Source organism: Rutidosis leptorrhynchoides, chromosome 4 (assembly GCF_046630445.1).
Source record: "Rutidosis leptorrhynchoides isolate AG116_Rl617_1_P2 chromosome 4, CSIRO_AGI_Rlap_v1, whole genome shotgun sequence".
NCBI classification, from domain to species: domain Eukaryota; kingdom Viridiplantae; phylum Streptophyta; class Magnoliopsida; order Asterales; family Asteraceae; genus Rutidosis; species Rutidosis leptorrhynchoides.
Window position 1 is genome coordinate 392,515,344 of NC_092336.1, and position 22,606 is coordinate 392,537,949.

The 22,606-nt window shown below is 33.2% G+C and overlaps 2 protein-coding genes across 2 annotated transcripts; both read right to left on the reverse strand.

The window, feature by feature from the left end:
• Positions 1-15,151: 15,151 nt before the first annotated feature.
• LOC139841916 (uncharacterized) lies at positions 15,152-16,720 on the reverse strand. Its single transcript, XM_071832103.1, has 5 exons — positions 16,424-16,720; positions 16,160-16,381; positions 15,830-16,117; positions 15,558-15,742; positions 15,152-15,434 (listed from the first exon to the last, which is right to left on the reverse strand). The coding sequence occupies exons 1-5, from the start codon at positions 16,718-16,720 to the stop codon at positions 15,152-15,154; spliced, it is 1,275 nt and encodes a 424-aa protein (XP_071688204.1).
• A 741-nt stretch (positions 16,721-17,461) lies between these two features.
• Positions 17,462-18,385, reverse strand: LOC139841917 (uncharacterized). Its single transcript, XM_071832104.1, has one exon. The coding sequence runs from the start codon at positions 18,383-18,385 to the stop codon at positions 17,462-17,464; it is 924 nt and encodes a 307-aa protein (XP_071688205.1).
• Between the last annotated feature and the right edge of the window lie 4,221 nt (positions 18,386-22,606).

The window sequence follows — 22,606 nt, forward strand, 5'->3', positions numbered from 1 at the left end:
AACTCGTCTTTGTTTGACCGTGGCGACGGTCTAAGTGCGAGTAGGTCAGAAATTTCTGCACAACGTTAAAGGACATAGTAACGATCGGAGGGCCATAAATCTTAAACCGTAACTCGGATTAAGACGAGTCCTATATGAAAAGTTATCTACTCGAAAAGATCTATCTAAAAATCATGGTTAGAACAGCCCAGTTCTGATGGTCTGTTACAGAAACAGCAGGTCAGTAGGTTTTGGACAGAAACAGTAAGTTTAAGTGAGTTCCGGTGGTCTTGGTGCTTGATGTTCATCATGGTTCTCATCCTTGATGCATATAGCTTCAAGTGTAAAACTCATTGATGTATCTACATCCTCTTAACCAAGTCTTGACCATCATAACCCTAGTGCAAGTCTAAGACATGAAGCACAACTCACTTAAGAGTTGCATGTAGTTTGATGAACCAAAGTTACATCAAAATCTTAGGTTTGACACTTATATGAACTATAAAAGAAATATTGAACTATAAACTTGAAAGTTAACTAACTAATCAAGATCATAAGTAGTAGAACATAGTTCTTAGTTTGATCTTGAAGATCCAAGACTCAAAAGTCTAGATCCAAAGTTATATTTAAAGAAAACTTATTTGTGTGTTCTTGAACTTTCAAAGTTAACTTAATTTGTTCAAGAGATATGAGATCAAGACTAACTTGTAGTACTTGACCATATAAACTAACTACATGAAATTAAAGTGCATAAATTGAAGAAGTAAACTTAAATAAACAAGAAAAGGTTCATGGTTGTTCATACTTTAAAGATTCAAACCAAAGTTTGATCTTTAGAAAGTAAACTTTAAAGTTTACTTCATGAACTTCAAGTATGTCTTTCAACCATGAACTTTATAATCTTTTGAAACAAGTAAGGTAGAACATAACTAGATAGATTATGTTCTTGTTGTTCTTGTTATAACAAGATAAAAATGAAGAATCAAACTTGTGAGTTAGATTCTTGAAAGCTAGTAAGTAAATAACAATCAACAAAGTAAGTAAGTAATAATAACAACAAGTATTCAAGTAACAAAAGATGATGATGATACATGTAGCCAAAGGCCACGGTTTGGGCAAGGAAAAAAGAAGAGAAGAAAGCTCAAGTTTACTTACAAGAACTAGAGAGAATTGAGAGAAAAATGAAGCAAGTTTGTGTGTGTGTTTTTGAGAGAGAACTAAGCAAGTGAAGTAATTAGAAAATGAAAACCAAACTCTCCCCATATGCATTGAGAGCCCACAGTTCAGCAGCTCCAAGAAGAGGGGATGGGTTTGTTTAGTGGTCACTTGCAAGTAAAGCTCATAAAAGGTGGTTAATGGATGGTCATGCATGGGGATAACAAGCTAACTAGATTCTTTCAAGTATTAACTAACAAGTTCCATTCAAATTAATACTTACAAGTGTAACATGGGCTAGTTTATCCATTAACATAAGTAGGGTGGGCTTGGAAGCCCAAGTTCAAGAGTCCATAACACTAATAAAGCCCAAGTACAATTAATGCTCAAGTAAATCCAATTAAAGCCCAAGTAGCTAACTAATAGCCTCAGTTAATTAAAATGATTAATAAAATTAATCATGAATGTAAATAATATCTAGAAATATTATTCGTGAAGTTTCGTGCGTCACAAAGACGTTTCGGGCACTTAAAAGTCAAGTACGGGCAATCATGGCAACATGTAAATGTAATAACATACATTCGTTTAATCACACATATTAATAATAATAATTATTAATAAATAACGTTGAAAAAAACCAGGGTCGTTACACTTCTTGATTTAGGTCATGAAGTTGTCGTCCAGACCAGCTGTAGGTTGACGAAAAATCTAGAAAAGTCATCACTAAAATCAGGAGGAAATCCACGGACCTCAGCATCAAACAGGGTCGCCAAGTGGTCAGACTTATCCTAACCATGAGAGGATCTGTCTCGTAAAATGGGGAGGACGCCGTGCAAATTAGCTTGATAAGACTAATGAATCAGACCCCTGGAAAGGATAATCTCCTTAAAGATTAAAAATCCGCTTTTAAGCCTGATATTACTCAATCCTTGAGATTGACTTTAAAGATTGAGAATTACAAACTCATGGAATTCGATGATATCTAAACTCGAGCTTGAACGAGAAAATATTTTGATCAAAATTACAAACCGATTTGTTTTCTGAAAAACCCATTTTTAATGCGTTCATTACCATTGAACGTAAAATCCTAGGAATTCACCTGGAATTCATTAGGTTACCTGAACCAAATCAGGTGTCAACCGTAAGAACGGTGGTTGCATAGCATGGTCGAAGATAGGACCTTGTGCCAGACCGAAAAACTATAGGGTGGGCTTTACTATTTCTCCTACCAAAGATAGTAATTGCATCCGACACGTTATATACCATAATTAAAAGCATGTCGTGGGACATTGCCTTAACAGTTGCTTGTTCAACGCTTTCCTTTACAACCGGACGGTAGTTTACCGAAAGGTAATATATGGAGCAAGTATACTGGACGTGTTGCTTTCCTAATACACGGTTAGCAAGTGGGTGATACAAAACCGCAAGTTTTGAGCTAAATTTTAAAAATCTGAAACCCACCAAACCAACAAAAACATTTTGCAAACACCGGTGAAGGGTTATTCCGGAAAACTTATCTAGGGTAAAAGCTAGATTGAATTTTCAAAAGAACAAATGTTTTCATAAAGATCCAATTTCCTTAAGGATCTAAATTTTCGTAGTCAGGTGGGACTGTAAACCACATCGTTACTACCATTGTTCATACCGTCATATCAAAATCACTGATGTACAAAGTGTGAAGAATAAAGAAGTGATTCTAGTATTTTTATTTCAAGACTATATTGCTTGAGGACAAGCAACGCTCAAGTGTGGGAATATTTGATAATGCTAAAAATGAACATATATTTCATAGCATTATCCCTTAAGAAAGACAAGCTTTTAGTTGAAATTGTTCTATTTACAAGTGATATTCGTTTAAATAATAAAAGGTGAAGACAAAAGACAGATTCGACAAATTGAAGACGCAAATGACCAAAAAGCTCAAAAGTACAAAGTACAATCAAAGTGGTTCCAATTATTGATGAGAAACGTCTCAAAATTACAAGAGTACAAGATACGAAACGCAAAGTACAAGATATTAAATTGTACGCAAGGACGTTCGAAAAACCGGAACCGGGACCAGAGTCAACTCTCAACGCTCGACGCAACAGAATAAAAATTACAAGTCAACTATGCACATAAATATAATATAATATTTAAATAATTCTTAAAATTATTTATATATTATATTTATTTATTAAATCCGTCGACAAGAAAGAAAACAAAGTAACCTGAGCTGGAAAAAGTGGCCATGCGATCATATGGCCTGGAAGCACATGTTCCATGCGATCGCATGGAAGTAGGTGACAGGCCACATGCTATAAATTTCGCGGTTTTGGCTCAGTTTATATCCATCTTTTTCTTTCCTTTCTTTCAACGTAATAATATATATATACATATATTATAATTTTAATTTTAATTTTAATTTTTATTTTAATTCTAATATTAAGGGTATGTTAGCGAATGTTGTAAGGGTGTAAGTCGAAATTCTGTCCGTGTAACGCTACGCTATTTTTAATCATTGTAAGTTATGTTCAACCTTTTTAATTTAATGTCTCGTAGCTAAATTATTATTATGCTTATTTAATGCCGAAGTAATCGTGATGTTGGGCTAAATATTAAAATTGGGTAATTGGGCTTTGTACCATAATTGGGGTTTGGACAAAAGAACGACACTTGTGGAAATTAAACTATGGGCTATTAATGGGCTTTATATTAACTAAACGACACCTCATTAATTTAATATATAGACTTATAATTTGACGTATTTATATATAACCACATACGCTTGACTGGGCACGGTGGGCGGGATATCTATAAATACCAATAATTGTTCATTTTACCGGACACGGAACTGGATTAATAGTTAATAGACTTGTTGAAACAGGGGTGGATTACATTCAAGGGTAATTGGTGTAATTGTTAACAAAGTAGTAAAACCTTGGTTTACACGCATTCGATAACCTGGTGTATTCATTAAACAAAGTATTAAAACCTTGTTACAATTCGAATCCCCAATTAGTTGGAATATTTGACTTTAGGAATAAGAATAATTTGACGAAGACTTTCGCACTTTATGATTATAACTGATGGACTATTATGAACAAATCCGTATGGACATATTGAATAATCCAGGACAAAGGACAATTAACCCATGGGAACAAACTAAAAACAACACGTCAAACATCATGATTACGGAAGTTTAAATAAGCATAATTCCTTTATTTTCATATTTAATTTCACTTTTAATTATCGCACTTTTATTTATTATCATTATATTTAATTGCACTTTTAATTATCGCACTCTTTAATTATCGCAATTTTATTTTATCGCACTTTTATTTATCGTAATTTCATTATCGTTATTTACTTTACGCTTTAAATTATGTCTTTTATATATTTAATATTTTACTTTAGGTTTTAACTGCGACTAAAGTTTTAAAATCGACAAACCGGTCATTAAACGGTAAAAACCCCCTTTATAATAATAATATTACTTATATATTTTTGTATTTTTACAAATATAGTTTTTAAAATATAGCGTTAAGCTTGTTTAAAAGATCCCTGTTGAACGAACCGGACTTACTAAAAACTACACTACTGTACGATTAGGTACACTGCCTATAAGTGTTGTAGCAAGGTTTAGGTATATCCATTCTATAAATAAATAAATATCTTGTGTAAAATTGTATCGTATTTAATAGTATTTCGTTGTAAATATTAATACTATTTCCTAGTACACCTCGCACACATCAACTAGTACGTACACTCTACATCGAACGTATATAGTCATTTTATAAATAAATGGATTTTTACAACTAGTTTTATAAAGCTTAAGACCAAAACAGATATATATATATATATATATATATATATATATATATATATATATATATATATATATATATATTCAAATATAAAAAGTGGAATTTTTACTCATACTTTTACTCGTCAATTATTAGCAACAGAGTACGAAATACCGGTCCGTGAAAAACTGTCGGCACAAAATAACAATAAGAGAGGCGGCTAGTCACACGTTTTCCTTTTTGAATTTTTTATTATTTAAATTGAAATTATTATTATTATTATTATTATTATTATTATTATTATTATATTATTAAATTTATTATATATAAACACCACTTGGTTCATTCAATGAATCAAATTCATAAACAACTTTTCATATTGTAAACCGTGAAAACACATGTGTAATCCACTTAAGTTTGTAAAATGCCCAAATTAGCACATACTCAGCACTTAATAATCACGTGTAAAATAAAAGGAGAAGGAAAAGGGCTTTTGAAGAGGAGTCAGAGACTTTATCTGGTTACAAAATTGTTGGAGAATAAGGTAGAACACTAACTCAAACTAAAAAAAATAGTCATGTATAAATCTTGTTAATCCCTAATTTTCATATATATGGATATAGATACTGAGTGTACAAGTTGTAGGTTACGAATTTACACCAATAATATGAATCATGAATGGCTTATTTTAAGTAAATAACATTTAAATATTATGATCATGTTTAAAGAAAAGGAATAGAAAAAGAGACTTCAAGTCTCTGTTTTAAGTTGCATGAACAGGGAACAAGAAAGAAGGGAATAATATTATTTACACTTCCATTACCTAGTGTATGTGCTATGTCACAAATTAGATACAAAGAATTATTTAAGTACGAGTTAACACCCTATCTATATAAAATGTTAACTATAGAAAAAAATATATATATATATATATATATATATATATATATATATATATATATATATATATATATATATATATATATATATATATATTTTAAAAGACTCGTGTACTTATTATTGACTCTAATATGTACACAACTAATACAACTAATACAAAACAGATTCGTAATTTATTAATATTCAAAAGTATATAACTAATGTTAATATATAAACTTGTTCGATTACGATTATATATTTTAATATATATAATTGATATAGGTTCGTGAACCCGAGGTCAACCCTACATTATTCAGTTCTGTTGTATGCATATTTTTCTACAAAATCTCGTATCGTGAGTTTCATTTGCTCCCTTTTTAATTGCTTTTGCAATCTATATTTTTGGGCTGAGAATACATGCACTTTATTTTAAACGCAATGGATACAAGTACATACTAAATTCTACACCGAGTTTGAACCGAAAATCCCTTAGCTTTGGTAACTAGTAACTGCCGGTTATAAGAACTAGTGGGCACGAGTAGTTATATATGGATCCATAGGGCTTGACATCCCCGTTTGTTCCAGGTATAGAAATCCTAGCCTGAACTATAAAACAGATGTACGATATTTGAGTTTAGTACACGTTGGTTTGTGTGTATTGTACATGTTGGTTGCATGTATGTTAAAACAGGGGTACTTATTATATATACATTATGTTTAGTTACCAGGGTGCTCAATTTCGTAGAATATTTTGATAAATGTTTTGGATGAAACAATTAAAATCTTGTGATCTACCTTTATATACAGATTATGCGCAATATTAAAACTATGAACTCACCAACCTTTGTGTTGACACTTTTAAGCAAGTTTATTCTCAGGTTCCTAGAAGTCTACCGCTGTTTGCTTATACGTTATACAAGCTACGTGCATGGAGTCATACATGCTTTATTCAAGAAAACTTTGTATTCACAAAATCATCACCATGTATCTTATTTTGACTGCATTGTCAACGGATGAATTATTGTAAACTATTATTTACGGTGATTGTCTATATGTAAAAATCATCAGATGTCAAAAACATTGGAATTAGATATTCATTTATGGTGTGCCTTTTCAAAAGAATGCAATGTTTCCAAAACGTATCATGTAGAGGTCAAAACCTCACTATAAAATCAATGAACAACGTATCGCGTCAATAGCGATTTTGACAGGCTGTTACAACTAACTTCGGCGGTAATTGAACGAATGTGTGTGATGATTACCACTCGCTGAATAGTGTAAATTTCTGATATAGATAAACTATTTTAGCAAATGATTACTAAATCAAGTTTTAGGGTACATGCACTGTGTTGCATTGTTTTTTTGAATGATTGTAATTTCCTGAGTTTTATGAATAAGAAGTTATGAATTTGTTGTGTTTTAGCGAATGTTTCTATACAAAGCAGAAAACACTGCGTGTGGCCACGCGCAGTAATAATCTTGCAGAACACAAACGCATACGTATCATTACATTGAGTAACATTCTTGAGCAAAATTCAGCTAAGTGTTAACAAATATTTTTCAGATATAAGGTATTATTTTGCTAAGTAATGTAAAGCCTACTTATGTGCTAACATTGCGGATGTTCATCAAATATTACCTTTAAAGCCGAGTGATGAAATTTCCTATTTGTGCTAAGTAATAAATGTTGTGAAATGATAAAATTTCCTAGGTATTTGATCTCGCCCTACTTAGATGCTTCGCAATGCTAACAAATTACCTAAGGATCGTTTCATTGGAATTGGAAGATTCATAATGTATAAATATATATAGATACAGATTGTTTCGCGAAAGTACATACTTATTCTGTGCACAATAAAAAAAGTTGGAAATTGCAAAGGACAAGTCTAGATTATGAAAATATTAAATAAAGCGCTATATAAATAAATAAGAGTTGCAACTGTGAAACAAAAAACTTCATTAACGAAAACGCTATACGAAGTGTGCTAATTTACAAAAAACGCAATACAAGATTGCGAATACAGGTACATTAGTAAAGCGAAAAATACTATAATTTGAGTGCCGTGATTTCTTCAACGATTACGTTTTCCCTCCGGCTGATTTCCTCTAAAGCTGGAATGGTAACCTTTGCAACTTCTTTTTTAGCCTTTGCAAGTGCTTCCAACGTTTCTTCTGTTGGACAAATCTCATCCGCAATGTCAGAAGGAAGCAGTTGGGAAAGGTCGCCAAGTCGGAAAAGCAAGTCATACCATTCGTAGCGAGTGGCGAGTTTAGATGCTTGCGCATACGCTCTAAACTTTTCCGTTACTGGCACAGAGTCCATAATTTTATTACCAAGCTCAGACAGATATTTAACAAGCTGAGCAAATTGATCTTCAGCAAATTCTGCTCTATTTTTTAGCGCAGAAACTTCATCTTGAGATTGCTTAAGAGCATCTTCAGTCTTTTTAAGTTTTTGCTCCAGCTCTTGAATTTTCTTGCACCGAGATAGGGCAACCGCGCACTTCTTATCATAATGCTCCGCCATGATGTTGAACCGTTCAGAGTTGTCTACGGTTAAGCAAATTGCATTAAAACAATTCACTATCCGCTATCTTTCGGCTTCTGCAAATGAAAGTTCGCTATACTTTGCGTGCACACTGTTTGGCACAATTTTACAGAGTTTCTTGTACAGTTTATTGGCATACTCTTCTTTTGCGGTATCCGTGGTGTTGTCATTGAGATTTTATGTTTCAGCCTCTGAGGGAATGGTCAACAAATCATCGTCATCGGGTGTTTGGGAAATTCCTTCTGGGATATCCCCACCTAAGGTAAACACCTCCTCCGCCTCCTTGGATGAGCCTGAAATAACAACTAAAAGCGTATAAGAAAATTAAGTGAATAGATGTGTAAATGCAGTCATAATATCAAAATGATGTGCGAAACTATGCGGCATAAAACTGACTTACTTGCTTCGCCCTCCGCTATGGGAGTTGTAATAATGTGTTGGCGTCTTTTGCGAGGCACAGTAACCTCGTCGGCTACAGCTTTGCGTTTTCTCCGGTCTTCACCACCCGATATGATAAAAGTATTAAGAATTGGTTCATCAATAATGATGATTGCGCTATCACCTTCTTTTGAGCAGTGCCCAGGCTTGATGGCTCGTACATCTGCCGTTCTCATCACTTGGTCAAGACTAACTTCTGCAAAATTATATTTGCATTAATTTTAATGAATATGAAACATCACAAAGCTTTGCCCAAAAATAAATCAATTGTTGTGTACCGTTATTAGACGCGTCAATTAATAAGGCGTTGTGCTCCCTCCATAACCAATATATGGAGACCCTGTCGATATACAGCGTATTAGACCAGCACCCTTGATCAAGTTGAGGATTTCATTTTCAAGATCATCCGGTGTGACCTTCTCATCCGCATATGCATCAAGCTCTGTGCACCAAGTTTCAACAATATTGCTAGTACCATGAGCAGTTTTATTGATGAAGAAGAATGAACTACGCCAATTCCCAATTGAGTCTTCGGGAGTGGTCATCACGCCATGACGACCGCGAAATGAAAACCACCCTGCATCATGTGGAGTGATGTTGTTAAATGAACGAAACACATTAAGCAGCGGTTGTTTGTTGAGCGCGTTGCAGAACATTTCAAAAAGCACAATCTTGTTAACTGCGTTTGGATGCAATTGTGCAACCGCAACCTTATAATGTTCGCAAAAGCTAAGAAAGAATGGCGTTAATGGAAATCGTAGATTTTCATGAAAAATAGCGGCCTCATAAATCGTAATCATGTCTTTGGGTGGAGTGTTCACCCTATCATCTGCAGACGGTGCAGTTGGTGAAAATTGAGCTAATAAAGGATAGTGTTGCTTTAGAAGTTCAATTTTTCTGCCGTAATGTATGAAAGAAATGAATCTGGTGTGTTTGTCGATGATGATGAAGGTGTAGACAGAGTTGCCATTTGATTTTATGAATAAAGAGGGAGTACGGTAATAAAATTGAATTAAGCGAAGTAAGAATAGCTAAATTGAAAATAGCGGATATTGATTCGATAAAGCTTGATTGCAAAGCAATCGATAATGAAAGGGTAAAGTCTGTATTGCGAATCACTTTCCTATTTATAATCAAGATTGGAACGAAGAAGTCGTAAAGGTAATGATGATATTTTAACGGTAAGAAATTACTGCGGAGTATCAACGGTAATTAAAGAGCCATTATGAATTTGCTTGATTTGACAGGTTTCAGAATATCAGCCGTTGTTATGTGTAATCAATGCGAATACTTTGACAATTGACTGTCAGAGGATATATTATTTAACTCAATCAAACGGTAATAAATTAAAGGCGTAAAATTCATTGTGACTTACTGCAAAGACATTTTTTAACAGCGAACTTTATTTGTTAGAGTTTATCATGTTGCATTTTTTATAAAAAATGTAACATAATAAACTGGGGGGACTTGATCATATACATAGCATTGTATATGTATGTTTTAAGTGCAAAAGGCTGAAAATAGCAAATGCGTAAAGTATACTTAAAGGATTAGGAAGATCCGCTGAAGGTAAAGTTTGCGGGTCAGATTGCGTGCTAGTGAAACGTTGCGGATTCATTCCGCCAAGGCAACGCGGATGATAGTTAATCCGCATACCGCAAATATTTCAGAAACTATAAATAGAGAGTTTGACCTCTCATTTATAGGTTGTTGATTATCCACCATTTTCTCCAGCCTTTGTAATTTTCACTTGTGACTTTGCCCAAGAAATCTTTACATTGTGTTAAGGTGAATTATGCTAATCAATAATCAAGACCGGGTCGGGGTGGTTGATCACTTAATTGTTAAAGTGAAAGACGATTATCAGGGCCCAAAACGATCATCAACATCCCATTCACTCTTTTAATCTCATTGCACTCAATCCTTAATTAAGTAATATTAATCTAGGATTGATCATACGGAGGAAGAGATTCATGAGGTTGTTTGGAATTGTGGTAGTGATAAAGCGCCGGGTCCGGACAGTTTACATTTTTATTAAACTTTTTTGGGATGCGTTAAAATGGGATGTGATTACTGCTATCACTTTGGCTTATTCATATTTTTCGTTAACTAAAGGTGCACCGTCGACATTTATTACATTGATTCATAAGGTGCCTAATTTTACGGTGATTAGGGGTGTGCATGGTTCGAGTAGAAGAAAAAAACCAAGAAGCGAGAAGGAACCGACCAAAATCGAAATACCCGAGGTTATTTGGTCCGGTCCTTGACCCATATATTTTCAATTTTTTGGGTCAGTCTGGTTCGTGCCAAACCCGAAAAAACATGAATTTGGACCGAACCGAATATAATGTATAGATAACTCTCTTAATTTATAATTCCTCACTTTTTAAGATTTCTTCAATACGACTGATTCTATAGTTAGTATATATCTTCCTTTTCTTCAATGCAATTAAAGTCTACTGTTCATTGAGTATAATGATATGTTTAGTATGTATCTTCTTGTTGGTACGATTTTCCGTGTAGCGGCTGTAAGGTACCAGTACAAGACAATAGCTGCTCAGCGTGTGGCGTATACGGTTGATTGTTGTTTGCCCTCAAGAAATAATCTTTGCAGACCCGGAACACAGATGTAAGATCTGTGGGGTGGCCTCAATCAATCTGTGGATCAATCTGTAATGATCCGTTTAGCGCACTGCTGCTAAGCGGCTAATGTTATTTAAGAGTGAGAAAGAACTGTGTGAGAGAGAAAGTCTACTTCTCTCTGACTGAAGTTCAGATCAGAATTGATGTTAAATGTGGTGACCCAGGGGGTCTATTTATAGGCGTAGAATGTCCGAAATTCACGGGATACACGTGTCAATCACTGAATGGTTCTTATACGTGAAGTATCCGGAATGTCAGTGGAGGGTGCTGACGTGGCTGCGTGCCGTTCATGCGCTGAGTTAAAGGGATTATGCATAGAAGCTACCTGCAGGGCTTACACTTGACGCTGGGCGGCCTGCTGTACGTTGGGCGGCTAATACTGAAAATCGCCAAATTTAGTTATCTTTTATGCTCTTTGATCGAGTTTTATGTATAAATTGATGTTTTTATGCGTGTATCTCCTAGGATACACCATTAAGTCCCCCCAGTTTAATGTCTTTATTTTTGTAAAAAAATAAAGTCATTAAACTAAAAAATAAGTAATGCCTTTTCCTCGGGAACAAGAATCTGCTGTAGCCGAATTTTTTCTGCCATGCCAGTTACTTTTTGATCATGACCTGCAGAAAGTACCTTTTTGAAATTTAAATTTCATTTTCAATTAAATTTACTTGTCCCGCATTTTTGTACACCCGACACGTGGTAGCATATCAACCATGCGATTAACCATCAGCTGTTCATCTTCTGCTTGCTATTTAATACCCAATTTTTACTGTGTCATATTTACTTTAATTCGAATTTATTTCCGTCATCTACCTTAAACTTCTGTCACAAAATTCCTTTCTTAACTTCCCAATCAATGGCTATTTTTAATGTTGAAGATATTCCAAGCAGAATTTCCTCAATCTACCTCGATCGTGTCAGAGTTGCTTTTCCCAAATTTTTTGGTGCCGATGCTGTTGTTCCAGGCCCACATTATCGTGCCTGTCACCCTCCTTCTAGAAAGGTTGCTATTTACGGTCGTGCTTTATATTTTTCTCACCTTCGTATTCCTTTTACAAAATTTTACCTAGACGTTTGCTGTTTTTATGGTGTTAGCGTTGGACAATTTGAGCCTATGTCCATTCGTAAAATCATGATGTTCGAGATGTATTGTATGGCTCGAGATATTACCCCCTCTGTTCGTCTTTTTTCTAATCTTGGAACCATAAAACGTTATGATAAAGGATGGTTTTATCTTACTCTGGATGGGTTTTTGCTTAATTCTGGTGACACAAATGAGAATTGGCAGAGTACATTCTTCTTTATTAATAGCGAAGTTATCCCAATGATTGCCTGTAAGCTAGTTATTGGCGTACATCGCTTGATCATCCCAAAGTTATTCATCCAAGGTTAACATCTGAGGAACGAAAAGTATTAAATGTAATTAAAAGAGAGAGGATTCTAAATTGTCATTATCCAGAACATATGCTCTCTCTATGCTCCCTTAATGCTGAATGGGATGCAGAAACACGTGGCTGTGCCATTGTTATGGTGAAAAACAAAGGTATAATCTGATTAGAATTTGGTTATCTATTGTTATTATCTGTATAATAATTACTGTATACTTATGCTTTTTAGTGATTACTCTGCGCGTCGCTCTGCTTTACATCAGATTTAATGAACTGCAATTTAGATCTGAAAAATTGGTTGATAAGACGCTCGAGAATAGTTTATGTGAAAATGAGCTTGAGGATGATGATGATGTTCCTTTAAATCGAGCAAATTCGAGGAAACATCGTGCTGCTGGTAACCTCTCTTTTGAATCAATAGCAGAAGAAAACCTTTATTGCTTTTTCCATATGCCTAGAAATGGTGGCTATTATAATGTTGATCCTGATAAATATGCAATATTGAATTGTGAATCTTCTTTTCTGGATTGGAAAAACTTCTTGAATAACAACTGTTATTTTAATTCAGCCCTGGCAGCGAAAGAAGAAGCACAGAAGAAACTTGCTCTTCCACCTCCCGCTCAGCGTAGCAGAATAGAGGAAAGCAGTTCACAAATTAGCATTCCTAATTTAGATACTACTAGCTTAACAACTCTCTTAGCTGGTCCTCCTGGTAATTATGAGGATTTTATGAAGTATCTTGAAGCGATGCTATTGCCTTCACTTATTAAATTCTTTGAGAGTTTATCTGATGGTGATGCTCGAAAATGTCAAGCACAAGGCATTATTTGGAATATTGCATCTGAATTCAATAATCTAAGGCGTTTAGATCGTTCTGACCAAGTGCATCGTGACAAGTCTGAAAAAATTGAGAAAAACACAGAGGCTCTGAAAGCTGCAGAGCTTGAGTTAGATGCTGCTATTGCTTCAAAGAATGCTGCTGAGGCTCGTTATGTGGAATTGGCCACCAAAGAAAAATGGTATCTTCACAAGATTGGGACATTAACTCAATCTGAATCATCATTAAGAGAACAATTGGAATTAAGCCAGAATGAAACCAGATGTCTGATTGAAGGTGTTCCGAAAATTGTGAAGAGTGCTTTCATTTCTGAGAAGTTAACTAAGTCGTTCAATGAATTTATAACTGTTGCACTGGACGCTGACCTGATACTGTTTCTTGAGAGGTTGAAAAATGATATACCTGACTTTCCAAAGTCGTTGCCGGAGTCTCTTATATCTTAATTGAAGCCAGATGCAGAAGATACACTTAAAGTGCTTGTTGATGAATAGAACATCTGTCTTTTCCTGAATTAGAGAATTTGTGTAATAATGCTGCTACATCGGTAGACGATGTTCTAAATTTGAAGTTGTAATCTGTATTGCTTGTATTATCTGTTAATTATGTAATGTATATAAATGTTTTTTACTTTGCTGATGATTTTGTCAAAGCTTTATATGTTTGATTTGAACAATCAAAATTACGACTAGTCATATACTGTTTGTATAATTTTTACTTCATGACGGTCGTAGATACATTCTATTGCCAGGATGTTCAGCGGAGTTCTACATTATCCGCTGCCATTTCAATCTTTTGTTTATGATTAAACTTCTGTCACCGAGGAAAAAACTTCTCTTTTACGGGCAGGGATGACACACAGCTTTGTGACATCTGATTAAAATCCTTGGCCAGATAAAAATTATGAATAATATGCCATAAGAAATTTTTCTGAATTCTTATTTCTTTAAAGAAATTTTTACATTTATGATTGCATCTCATGCTCTAAATAGTTGATCAAGCTATTCGAACATGAAATACTACGCATAAAATTTCTTTAAACTCATTGCATTCCATGTTCGTGGAATTTCTTCGCCGGAGGGCGCTGAGAGGGTGTATGACCCATTAGAATGTGCCTTTACAACTTTATATGGGCCTTCCCAGCGTGGTCCTAACTTCCCTTGTTTTTCCTGCCTACTTGCCTCATTATCTCTTAACACTAAATCCCCCCCCCCTTGAATTGCACATATCTGAATTGTTTGTTATAATATTTTGCCATTTTCTGTTTTGCATCCGCTTGATGGATGGCGGCCATGATTCACCTTTCTTCCAATAAATTCAAGTTTTCACGCAAGATAGATGAATTATTTTCTGCATCAAATGCCAAAATCCTTTGTGTTGGAACACAGATTTCAGCTGGTATAACTGCCTTGGTGCCATATACCAAACTGAATGGTGTTTCACCCGTGCTCCATTTTGGCGTTGTACGGTGAGCCCACAATACATATGGCACTTCATCTACCTACTTAGTCTGACTCAAACCTAACCTAGCCTTTATGCCGACTACAATTTCTTTGGTGGTTACCTCAACTTGCCCATTGGCCTGTGGGTGAGCCACTGAGGTAAATGTTTGTTTGATGTTTAACTCTTCACACCAACTTCTGAAGGGGTTATCTGCAAACTGTTTTCCGTTGTCACTGACAATTTCATTTGGTAATCCATATATGCATACAATATCGTTCCACACGAATTTCTTTATATTCTCCCCAGTTATTTTTGCCAATACCTTCGCTTCAACCCACTTACTGAAGAAATCAATTGCAACAACCAAGAATTTTGCATTTCCCACACTTCTTGAAAATGGGCCTACTATGTCAATTGCCCATTTACAAAATGGTCATGCCGATGATACCGAAATTAAATCATACTTGGGTAAGCGCTGTACGGTTCCATGCCGCTGGCAGGCATCACATGTCTTAATTACGTCTGCTGTATCTTTGTAAATTGACTGCAAATAATACCCTTGTCGCATAATCCGTCCAACTATAGTTCTATAACCGGAATGCTGTGCACATAATCCTTCATGAATTTCCTTGACTACATCAATTGCTTGCTGTGGTGTTAAACACCTTAAATTTGGTCAACTGAAGGATTTTCTATAAAGTATTCCATTTTCCATAACGTAAAGTGGGGCACAAACTCTTATCCATCTTGCTTCCATGGCATCTATTGGCAGTGTTCCATCTTGCAAATATTTCACATAGGGGGTTATCCAACATGGTTCCCTTTCTTCAACTGTTGCAACCACTACCTTTTCATCAACCGATTTATCTTTTAAGACGTCCACCAAAACTTTCTTGTGCAAATAATCAAATGTTAATGTTGCTAATTTGCTCAAAACATCTGCCTTCTTGTTTTTATTTCTTGGTATCTCCACAACCTCTAAGGTCTCAAAATTTTTTGATATTTTCTCACCTAATTGCAAATACTATTTCATAGAGACATCTTTAGCTTCAAACCCTCCATTAACCTGCTGTGCTACAATTTGAGAATCAACATATGCACGCAAATGTTTTATTCCCATTTCTAACGCTATGCGGAGGCTGGAAAACAATGCTTCATATTCTGCTTCATTGTTAGATGCATAGAAACAAAACCTCAATGCATACGTATGCTCTTCACCTTCTGGACTAGTAAGTACTAACCCTGCACCAACACCTTCCTCACTTGATGCACCATCAGTGTGCAACTCCTAAACATGATTGCTAGCTTTAACGTTTTGCAGATGATCAACCTTTTCTGTTGTTTCTAATAAAAAATCTGCCAAATTTTGACCTTTAACTGCATGTCGAGGCGAAAAATTTATTTCATATTCTCCCAATTCAATTGCCCATTTTGCTAGTCGTCCTGATGACTCTGGATTTCTTAAAATATATTTTATCAGCTGGTCTGTCATTACTAGGATTGAATGTGCTTGAAAATATCGTCTGAGTCGCCTAGCTGTATGTGTTAAAGCATACACCAATTTCTTAATTGGTGGATAATTAACTTCACTTTGTTGCAATACTTTACTGACAAAGTATATAAGCATTTGTATTCCTTTCCGTTCTGCGATCAAGACCGAACTGATGGCCTCTGCAGAAGTAGCCAAATACTAAATTAATGTTTCTCCTTCTATTGGTGCAGTTAAAGTAGGTAATTCTTTCAAGAGTTGCTTAATATCCTGAAAAGCTTTTTCTGCTTCTTCTGTCCATTTAAGATCTTTTTTGTTCAAACAGCTCTTTAAAACCTTCATAAATGGTAGTGATCGATCTGCTGCTCTTGATAGAAACTTTGTTAAAGCTGCATATCTTCCATTCAGGCTTTGAACTTCTTTCTTTGATTTAGGAGATACCATATTTTCAATTGCTTGAATCTTTTTTGGATTAGCCTTGATTCCCCTCTCTGTAACAATATAACCTAAGAATTTGCCTTCTTCTACACCAAAAGTGCACTTCTTAGGATTCAATTTCATATTGACCTTTTGTAATGATTCAAACGTTTTAAGAGTATCTCTGAGCATACTGTCTTCTGTATGGCTCTTGATAACAATGTCAAAAACATAGGCTTCTACATTTTTACCTATTTGATCTTTAAATGCTTTATCAATTACGCGCTGGTAAGTTGCCCCTGCATTCTTCAATCTGAAAGGCATCATGATATAGCAAAAAATTCCATCTGGTGTGTGGAATGCTGTTTTATCTTGATTACGTATTGCCATTGGGATTTGATGATATCCCTTGAATGCATCCAAAAAGGATTTAAACTGAGACCCACTTACACACTCCACTTTCTAATCGATTTTTGGTAAAGGATAATTGTCTTTTGGACATGCTTTATTTAAATCTGTGAAGTCTACACACATCCTCCATGAATTATCTGGCTTTCTTACCACAACCGGGTTTGCTACCCATGTCTGATATTTTACTTCTCTCAATATTCTAGTATCCACCAATTTTTTAACTTCTTCTCTGAGAAATTTTGTTCGATCTGGAGCCATGCCTCTTTTCTTTTGACACACTGGTGGGATATTAAGATTCACACCAAGCTTATGTTCAGCTACATGACGTGGTACTCCGGTTATATCAGAATCTTGCCATGCAAAAACATCCAAATTTGTGGCTAAGATTTTGTAAAGCTTTTCTTTTGTTTCTTTTGTGATTGTGTTTCCAATTATGATTTTCTGATCTGGAAACTCTGGATTTGGTGATATTGACCCATCTTCATGAATGATTGGGTTAACAGATGTTCTGTTTATTTGTACACATTCTATTGGTTTTCTCCGTTCAGCGTACAGCATGGCGATGCCAGCCGGTGTGGGAAATTTCATCATTCCGTGTACCGTTGATGTCACAGCTCCGAATGTCATCATAACTGATCGTTCTAAAATGGCATTATACTGCGAAATTGCTTTCACAACCAAAAATTCGATATGAGCAGTTCTTTTAAATGACGTTTTTCCCAATACTACTTCTAAAACTATGCTTCCTTCTGACCATGATGGATCATTAGCAAAACTTGTTAAGGGAACAAATGTGTCCTTTAGCTTTTCCTTAACTCTGTCTGGTAGTTGTATAAAACAATGTTTATACATGATATCTGCTCCTGCTCCGGTATCAGTATATATTCCTCCAACAATAAAATTTCCTATTCGAGCTTCAATCACTACAGGAGCGTCAGATGGATTGGTGTTAAACATGGAAGGAAAAGCAATCATTTCTTGTTTCTAGTCCTCTAATGTTTCTGCTTTTCTCCGCTGTCTGGCTTGCCATGAATGTATCATGTTTGCTTCAATGGGTTCTATCTGACAATTACGCCTTTTGGTGCTCTTGAAAGTTGAGTAATTCTTTAGAACGGGTGGCACCATTTGTTGGTACGAATTTCCTTGTAGTGACTGTAAGGTACCAGTACAAGACAATAGCTGCTTAGCATGTGGTGTATACTGTTGATTGTTGTTTTCCCTCGAGAAATAATCTCTGCAGACCCGGAACACAGATGTAAGATCTGTGGGGTGGCCTCAATCAATATGTGGATCAATCTGTAATGATCCGTCTAGCGCACTGCTGCTAAGCGGCTAATGTTATTTTAGAGTGAGAAAGAACTGTGTGAGAGAGAAAGTGTACTTCTCTCTGACTGAAGTTCAGATCAAAATTGATGTGGAATGTGGTGACCCAGGGGGTCTATTTATAGGCGTAGAATGTGCGAAATTCACGGGATACACGTGTCAATCACTGAATGGTTCTGTTACGTGAACTCATGAAGTATCCAGAATGTCGGTGTAGTGTGCTGACGTGGCTGCGTGCCATTCACACGCTGAGTTAAAGGGCTTATGCATAGAAGCTGCCTGCAAAGCTTACGCTTGACGCTGGGCGACTAATACTTAAAACCGCCAAATTTAGTTATCTCTTTTGCTCTTTGATCGAGTTTTTTGTATAAAAATGATGTTTTTATGCGTGTATCTCCTAGGATACACCATTACTTCTCATTCTTGTTTCTTCCGGCTTCAATACGTGTTATAGGTATGGAGTAATCATAACATGATAATGATTGTAAACAAGTACCACATTAATTATTGTGATATTGTAATTGTGATACGGTAACGATCAATTGTAAACAAGTATCATATAAATTATTGTGATATGGTAATGAATTAACGATCAATATCTTACGATTGTAATATAGTAATCAATCGAGTGATCTCAATCGCCGTTCAATATATATATATATATATATATATATATATATATATATATATATATATATATATATATATATATATATATATATATATATATATATATATATTAGAGGGATCAAATGAGAACCAATTTTGCATTGAGAACTGTCACACCCCCAAATAGGGCCTGGGGTATTTGTGACTAATTATATCAAATCACAGTAGTATAAACGAGAACGACTCTATATAAGACGTTTTATTGAGTTTTGCAGCGGAAGATAAATAGATTACATTGTATTTAGAACATTAAATGTCTTTAATTGATATGATATGTAATGAAGACTCCAAGCATAGCAAGCAATCATCATCAAAGCAGCAGATATACAGCGGAAGCAATATTTAAGTACCTGAGAATAAACATGCTTAAAAAGTCAACACGAGGTTGAGTGAGTTCATAGGTTTATCATAAATCAATAGTTCAGTATAGCATTAGACCACAAGATTTCAGTTTAAAGTTGATTAATACCAAATATATCAATCGAAAGAGTTGTTGTTTGTAATATCGCTACTAGACAAAAGTTTACCCCGTGACACCTTGAACAGTCAGTGTCAGTTGAATTATTATTATGTAACCAAAGACCATCAGTCAAATAGTTAGAGACGTTACTCTCAGTCGCGCTACTCACAATAACTAAGTTTGCATCTTATACCTCAGCAATTAACGATATTACGGTGGGAATTTAGCATGACAAAGCACGTATATAGCATAAAAGTTTGAGTACTTTTGTCTAACGTGTAAAACAGTTATAAAAATAGTGCATGTATTCTCAGCCCAAAAATATAGATAAAAAGGGAGCAAATGAACTCACAATACGATATGATAGTTTGTAGTAAATATGCATATGACGGTACTGAACAAGTGCAGAGTGGACCTCGGATTCACGAACCTATATCAAGTATATATATTAAAACATATAATCGAAATTGAATATATATATATATATATATATATATATATATATATATATATATATATATATATATATATATATATATATATATATATATATTTATATATAATTCATTAGTTATATCCTTTTTATTTTAATAATATATATGTTTCATATATTTTCTTTTTATATATAAAAATATTAATTTTGTTGTGTTATATGTATTAGATATATTTTCTTTTATATATATATATATCATTTGTTTGTTAAAATAGTAATTATAATAATACTAAAATAATATTTGTAATGATAATAATAATAATAATAATAATAATAATAATAATAATAATAATAATAATAATAATAATAATACTCCATAATGATAATAATGTTTATGATTTCATTAATGGTAATAATAATGATATTAATACTAATAATACTTACAAGAATAATAATAATGATATCAGTTTTTAATAAAAATGAAAAGTTTAATAATAATAATAACGATGAAAATTATAATTTTTGGTAACAATACTTAGCATAACCATAGTCTTAATCATAATAATTAAAAATATCAATATTAATACAATAATATAATAATAATAATAATAATAATAATATTAATACTAATGATATTAATAATAATGATAATATAAACTATATTAGTGATAATAATTATAATGACCATGTTATTAACAATTAACAATAATGATAATAATTACTAATACAATAGTACTAGTAAGTAATAATAATAATAATAATAATAATAATAATAATAATAATAATAATAATAATAATAATAATAATAATAATAATAATAATAATAATAATAATAATAATAATAATAATAATAATAATGAAAATATAGTTGGAAACTACCTTAGAAGCCTTTCAAAAAAATTATGCCCAAGACAGGGCTCGAACCTGAGACCTCTTTCTACCCAACACAACACCCTAACCATTACGCTGTATCTGTTTTTCTCTTTTAATCCATAACTGAAAATATATAACTCATACATCTATCTTTTCTTATTCATCTTCTTCTTCTTCTTCATAATAGTCGACCATGAGTAAATTAACCATAACAAATATTCAATGAATTGATTCTAGGAATTTCAAAATGAATTAAAATTAAAAATCAATATAAATTGAGTGTTTAAAAAATAAAAATAAAAACTACTTCTGCTTCTGCAGTTCACGAAAAAAGAAAAAAAAGAAAATCGTGATTTTGAAATTTAGGCTATTTTAGATTATGTTTACAACATGAAATAGTTTCTAAATCATTCCTAGAAACTATATCAATCATCAATTGGACTTGAATTACAACAGAGAACTCGAATTTCGCCAAAACAATTCGTTTGACTTTTGAAATCAAAACTTTGACTCGAAAATTGAGACTCGTTAGGAAGAATTGGAACCTAGGATTTTGCAGATAGTTTGAGTGTATGATTCCAAACAAGACTGCATTTAAGGATTTTAAAATGGGATTCGTTTTGAAGCTTTTGAAAAAAAATGGAACAAGAACAGGGAGTCGACTTCTTTTTTTTAACTTTCTGTTTTGATTTTCAATTAGCAGCAACTACAACTATATATATAAATGATAGTGATATTGTTATTTGACTGTATAAAGCAGTAATGGAAATTGATTGTATCAGACAGGAACCGGATTTTTAAGAATTAAATATATAAAGTAGAAAAGAAAAATAAAAAAAAACGTAGAAAGCAGATGGCGATCAGGAAAAAAAAATAAAAAAAAATTAAATAACTTTACCTAAATTATGTATATGTCGATCATCACTTTCTTTTTTATATATATATATATATCTATATTATTTTTACCTAATAATATTAATTGATAAATATATTAATAATAATAAAAATACTAATACTAATAATAATAATTAATAATAATATTAATAATTAATAATACTAATAATATCAAAGTAATAATTAAAATACTAAAAATGATATCAATGATAATATAAATTATATTAATTATAATAATAATTATATTATTAACATTAACAATAATGATAGTTAACATCATAATATCAATAATTACTAATAATATTAATACTAATAATAATAATTATATTAATAATAATAATTATGTTAATAATAATAATAATAATAATAATAGATAAAGATAATAATAATTATAAAAAATATAATGATAATAATAATACTACGTAATGATTATAATGTTAGTAATGACAATAATGATAATGATAATTATTTATGATAATAATTAATGATAATTTTGTTAAATATTATAATAATAATAATATTAATATAATAAATTAATACTGAT

Bases quoted from the DNA above. Each gene is read 5' to 3' on its own strand.
- LOC139841916 (XM_071832103.1), bottom strand. From the start codon at position 16,720: ATGCTTATATACTTTGTCAGTAAAGTATTGCAACAAAGTGAAGTTAAT. The intron at 16,118-16,159 runs GTTAATGGAGGG...TCTATGAAATAG, and splicing joins CTCAAATTGTAGCACAGCAG to TATTTGCAATTAGGTGAGAA. The intron at 15,435-15,557 runs GTATGATTTAAT...TGATTTCTTCAG, and splicing joins ACCGTACAGCGCTTACCCAA to TAAGTGGGTTGAAGCGAAGG.
- LOC139841917 (XM_071832104.1), bottom strand. From the start codon at position 18,385: ATGATTGCTTTTCCTTCCATGTTTAACACCAATCCATCTGACGCTCCT.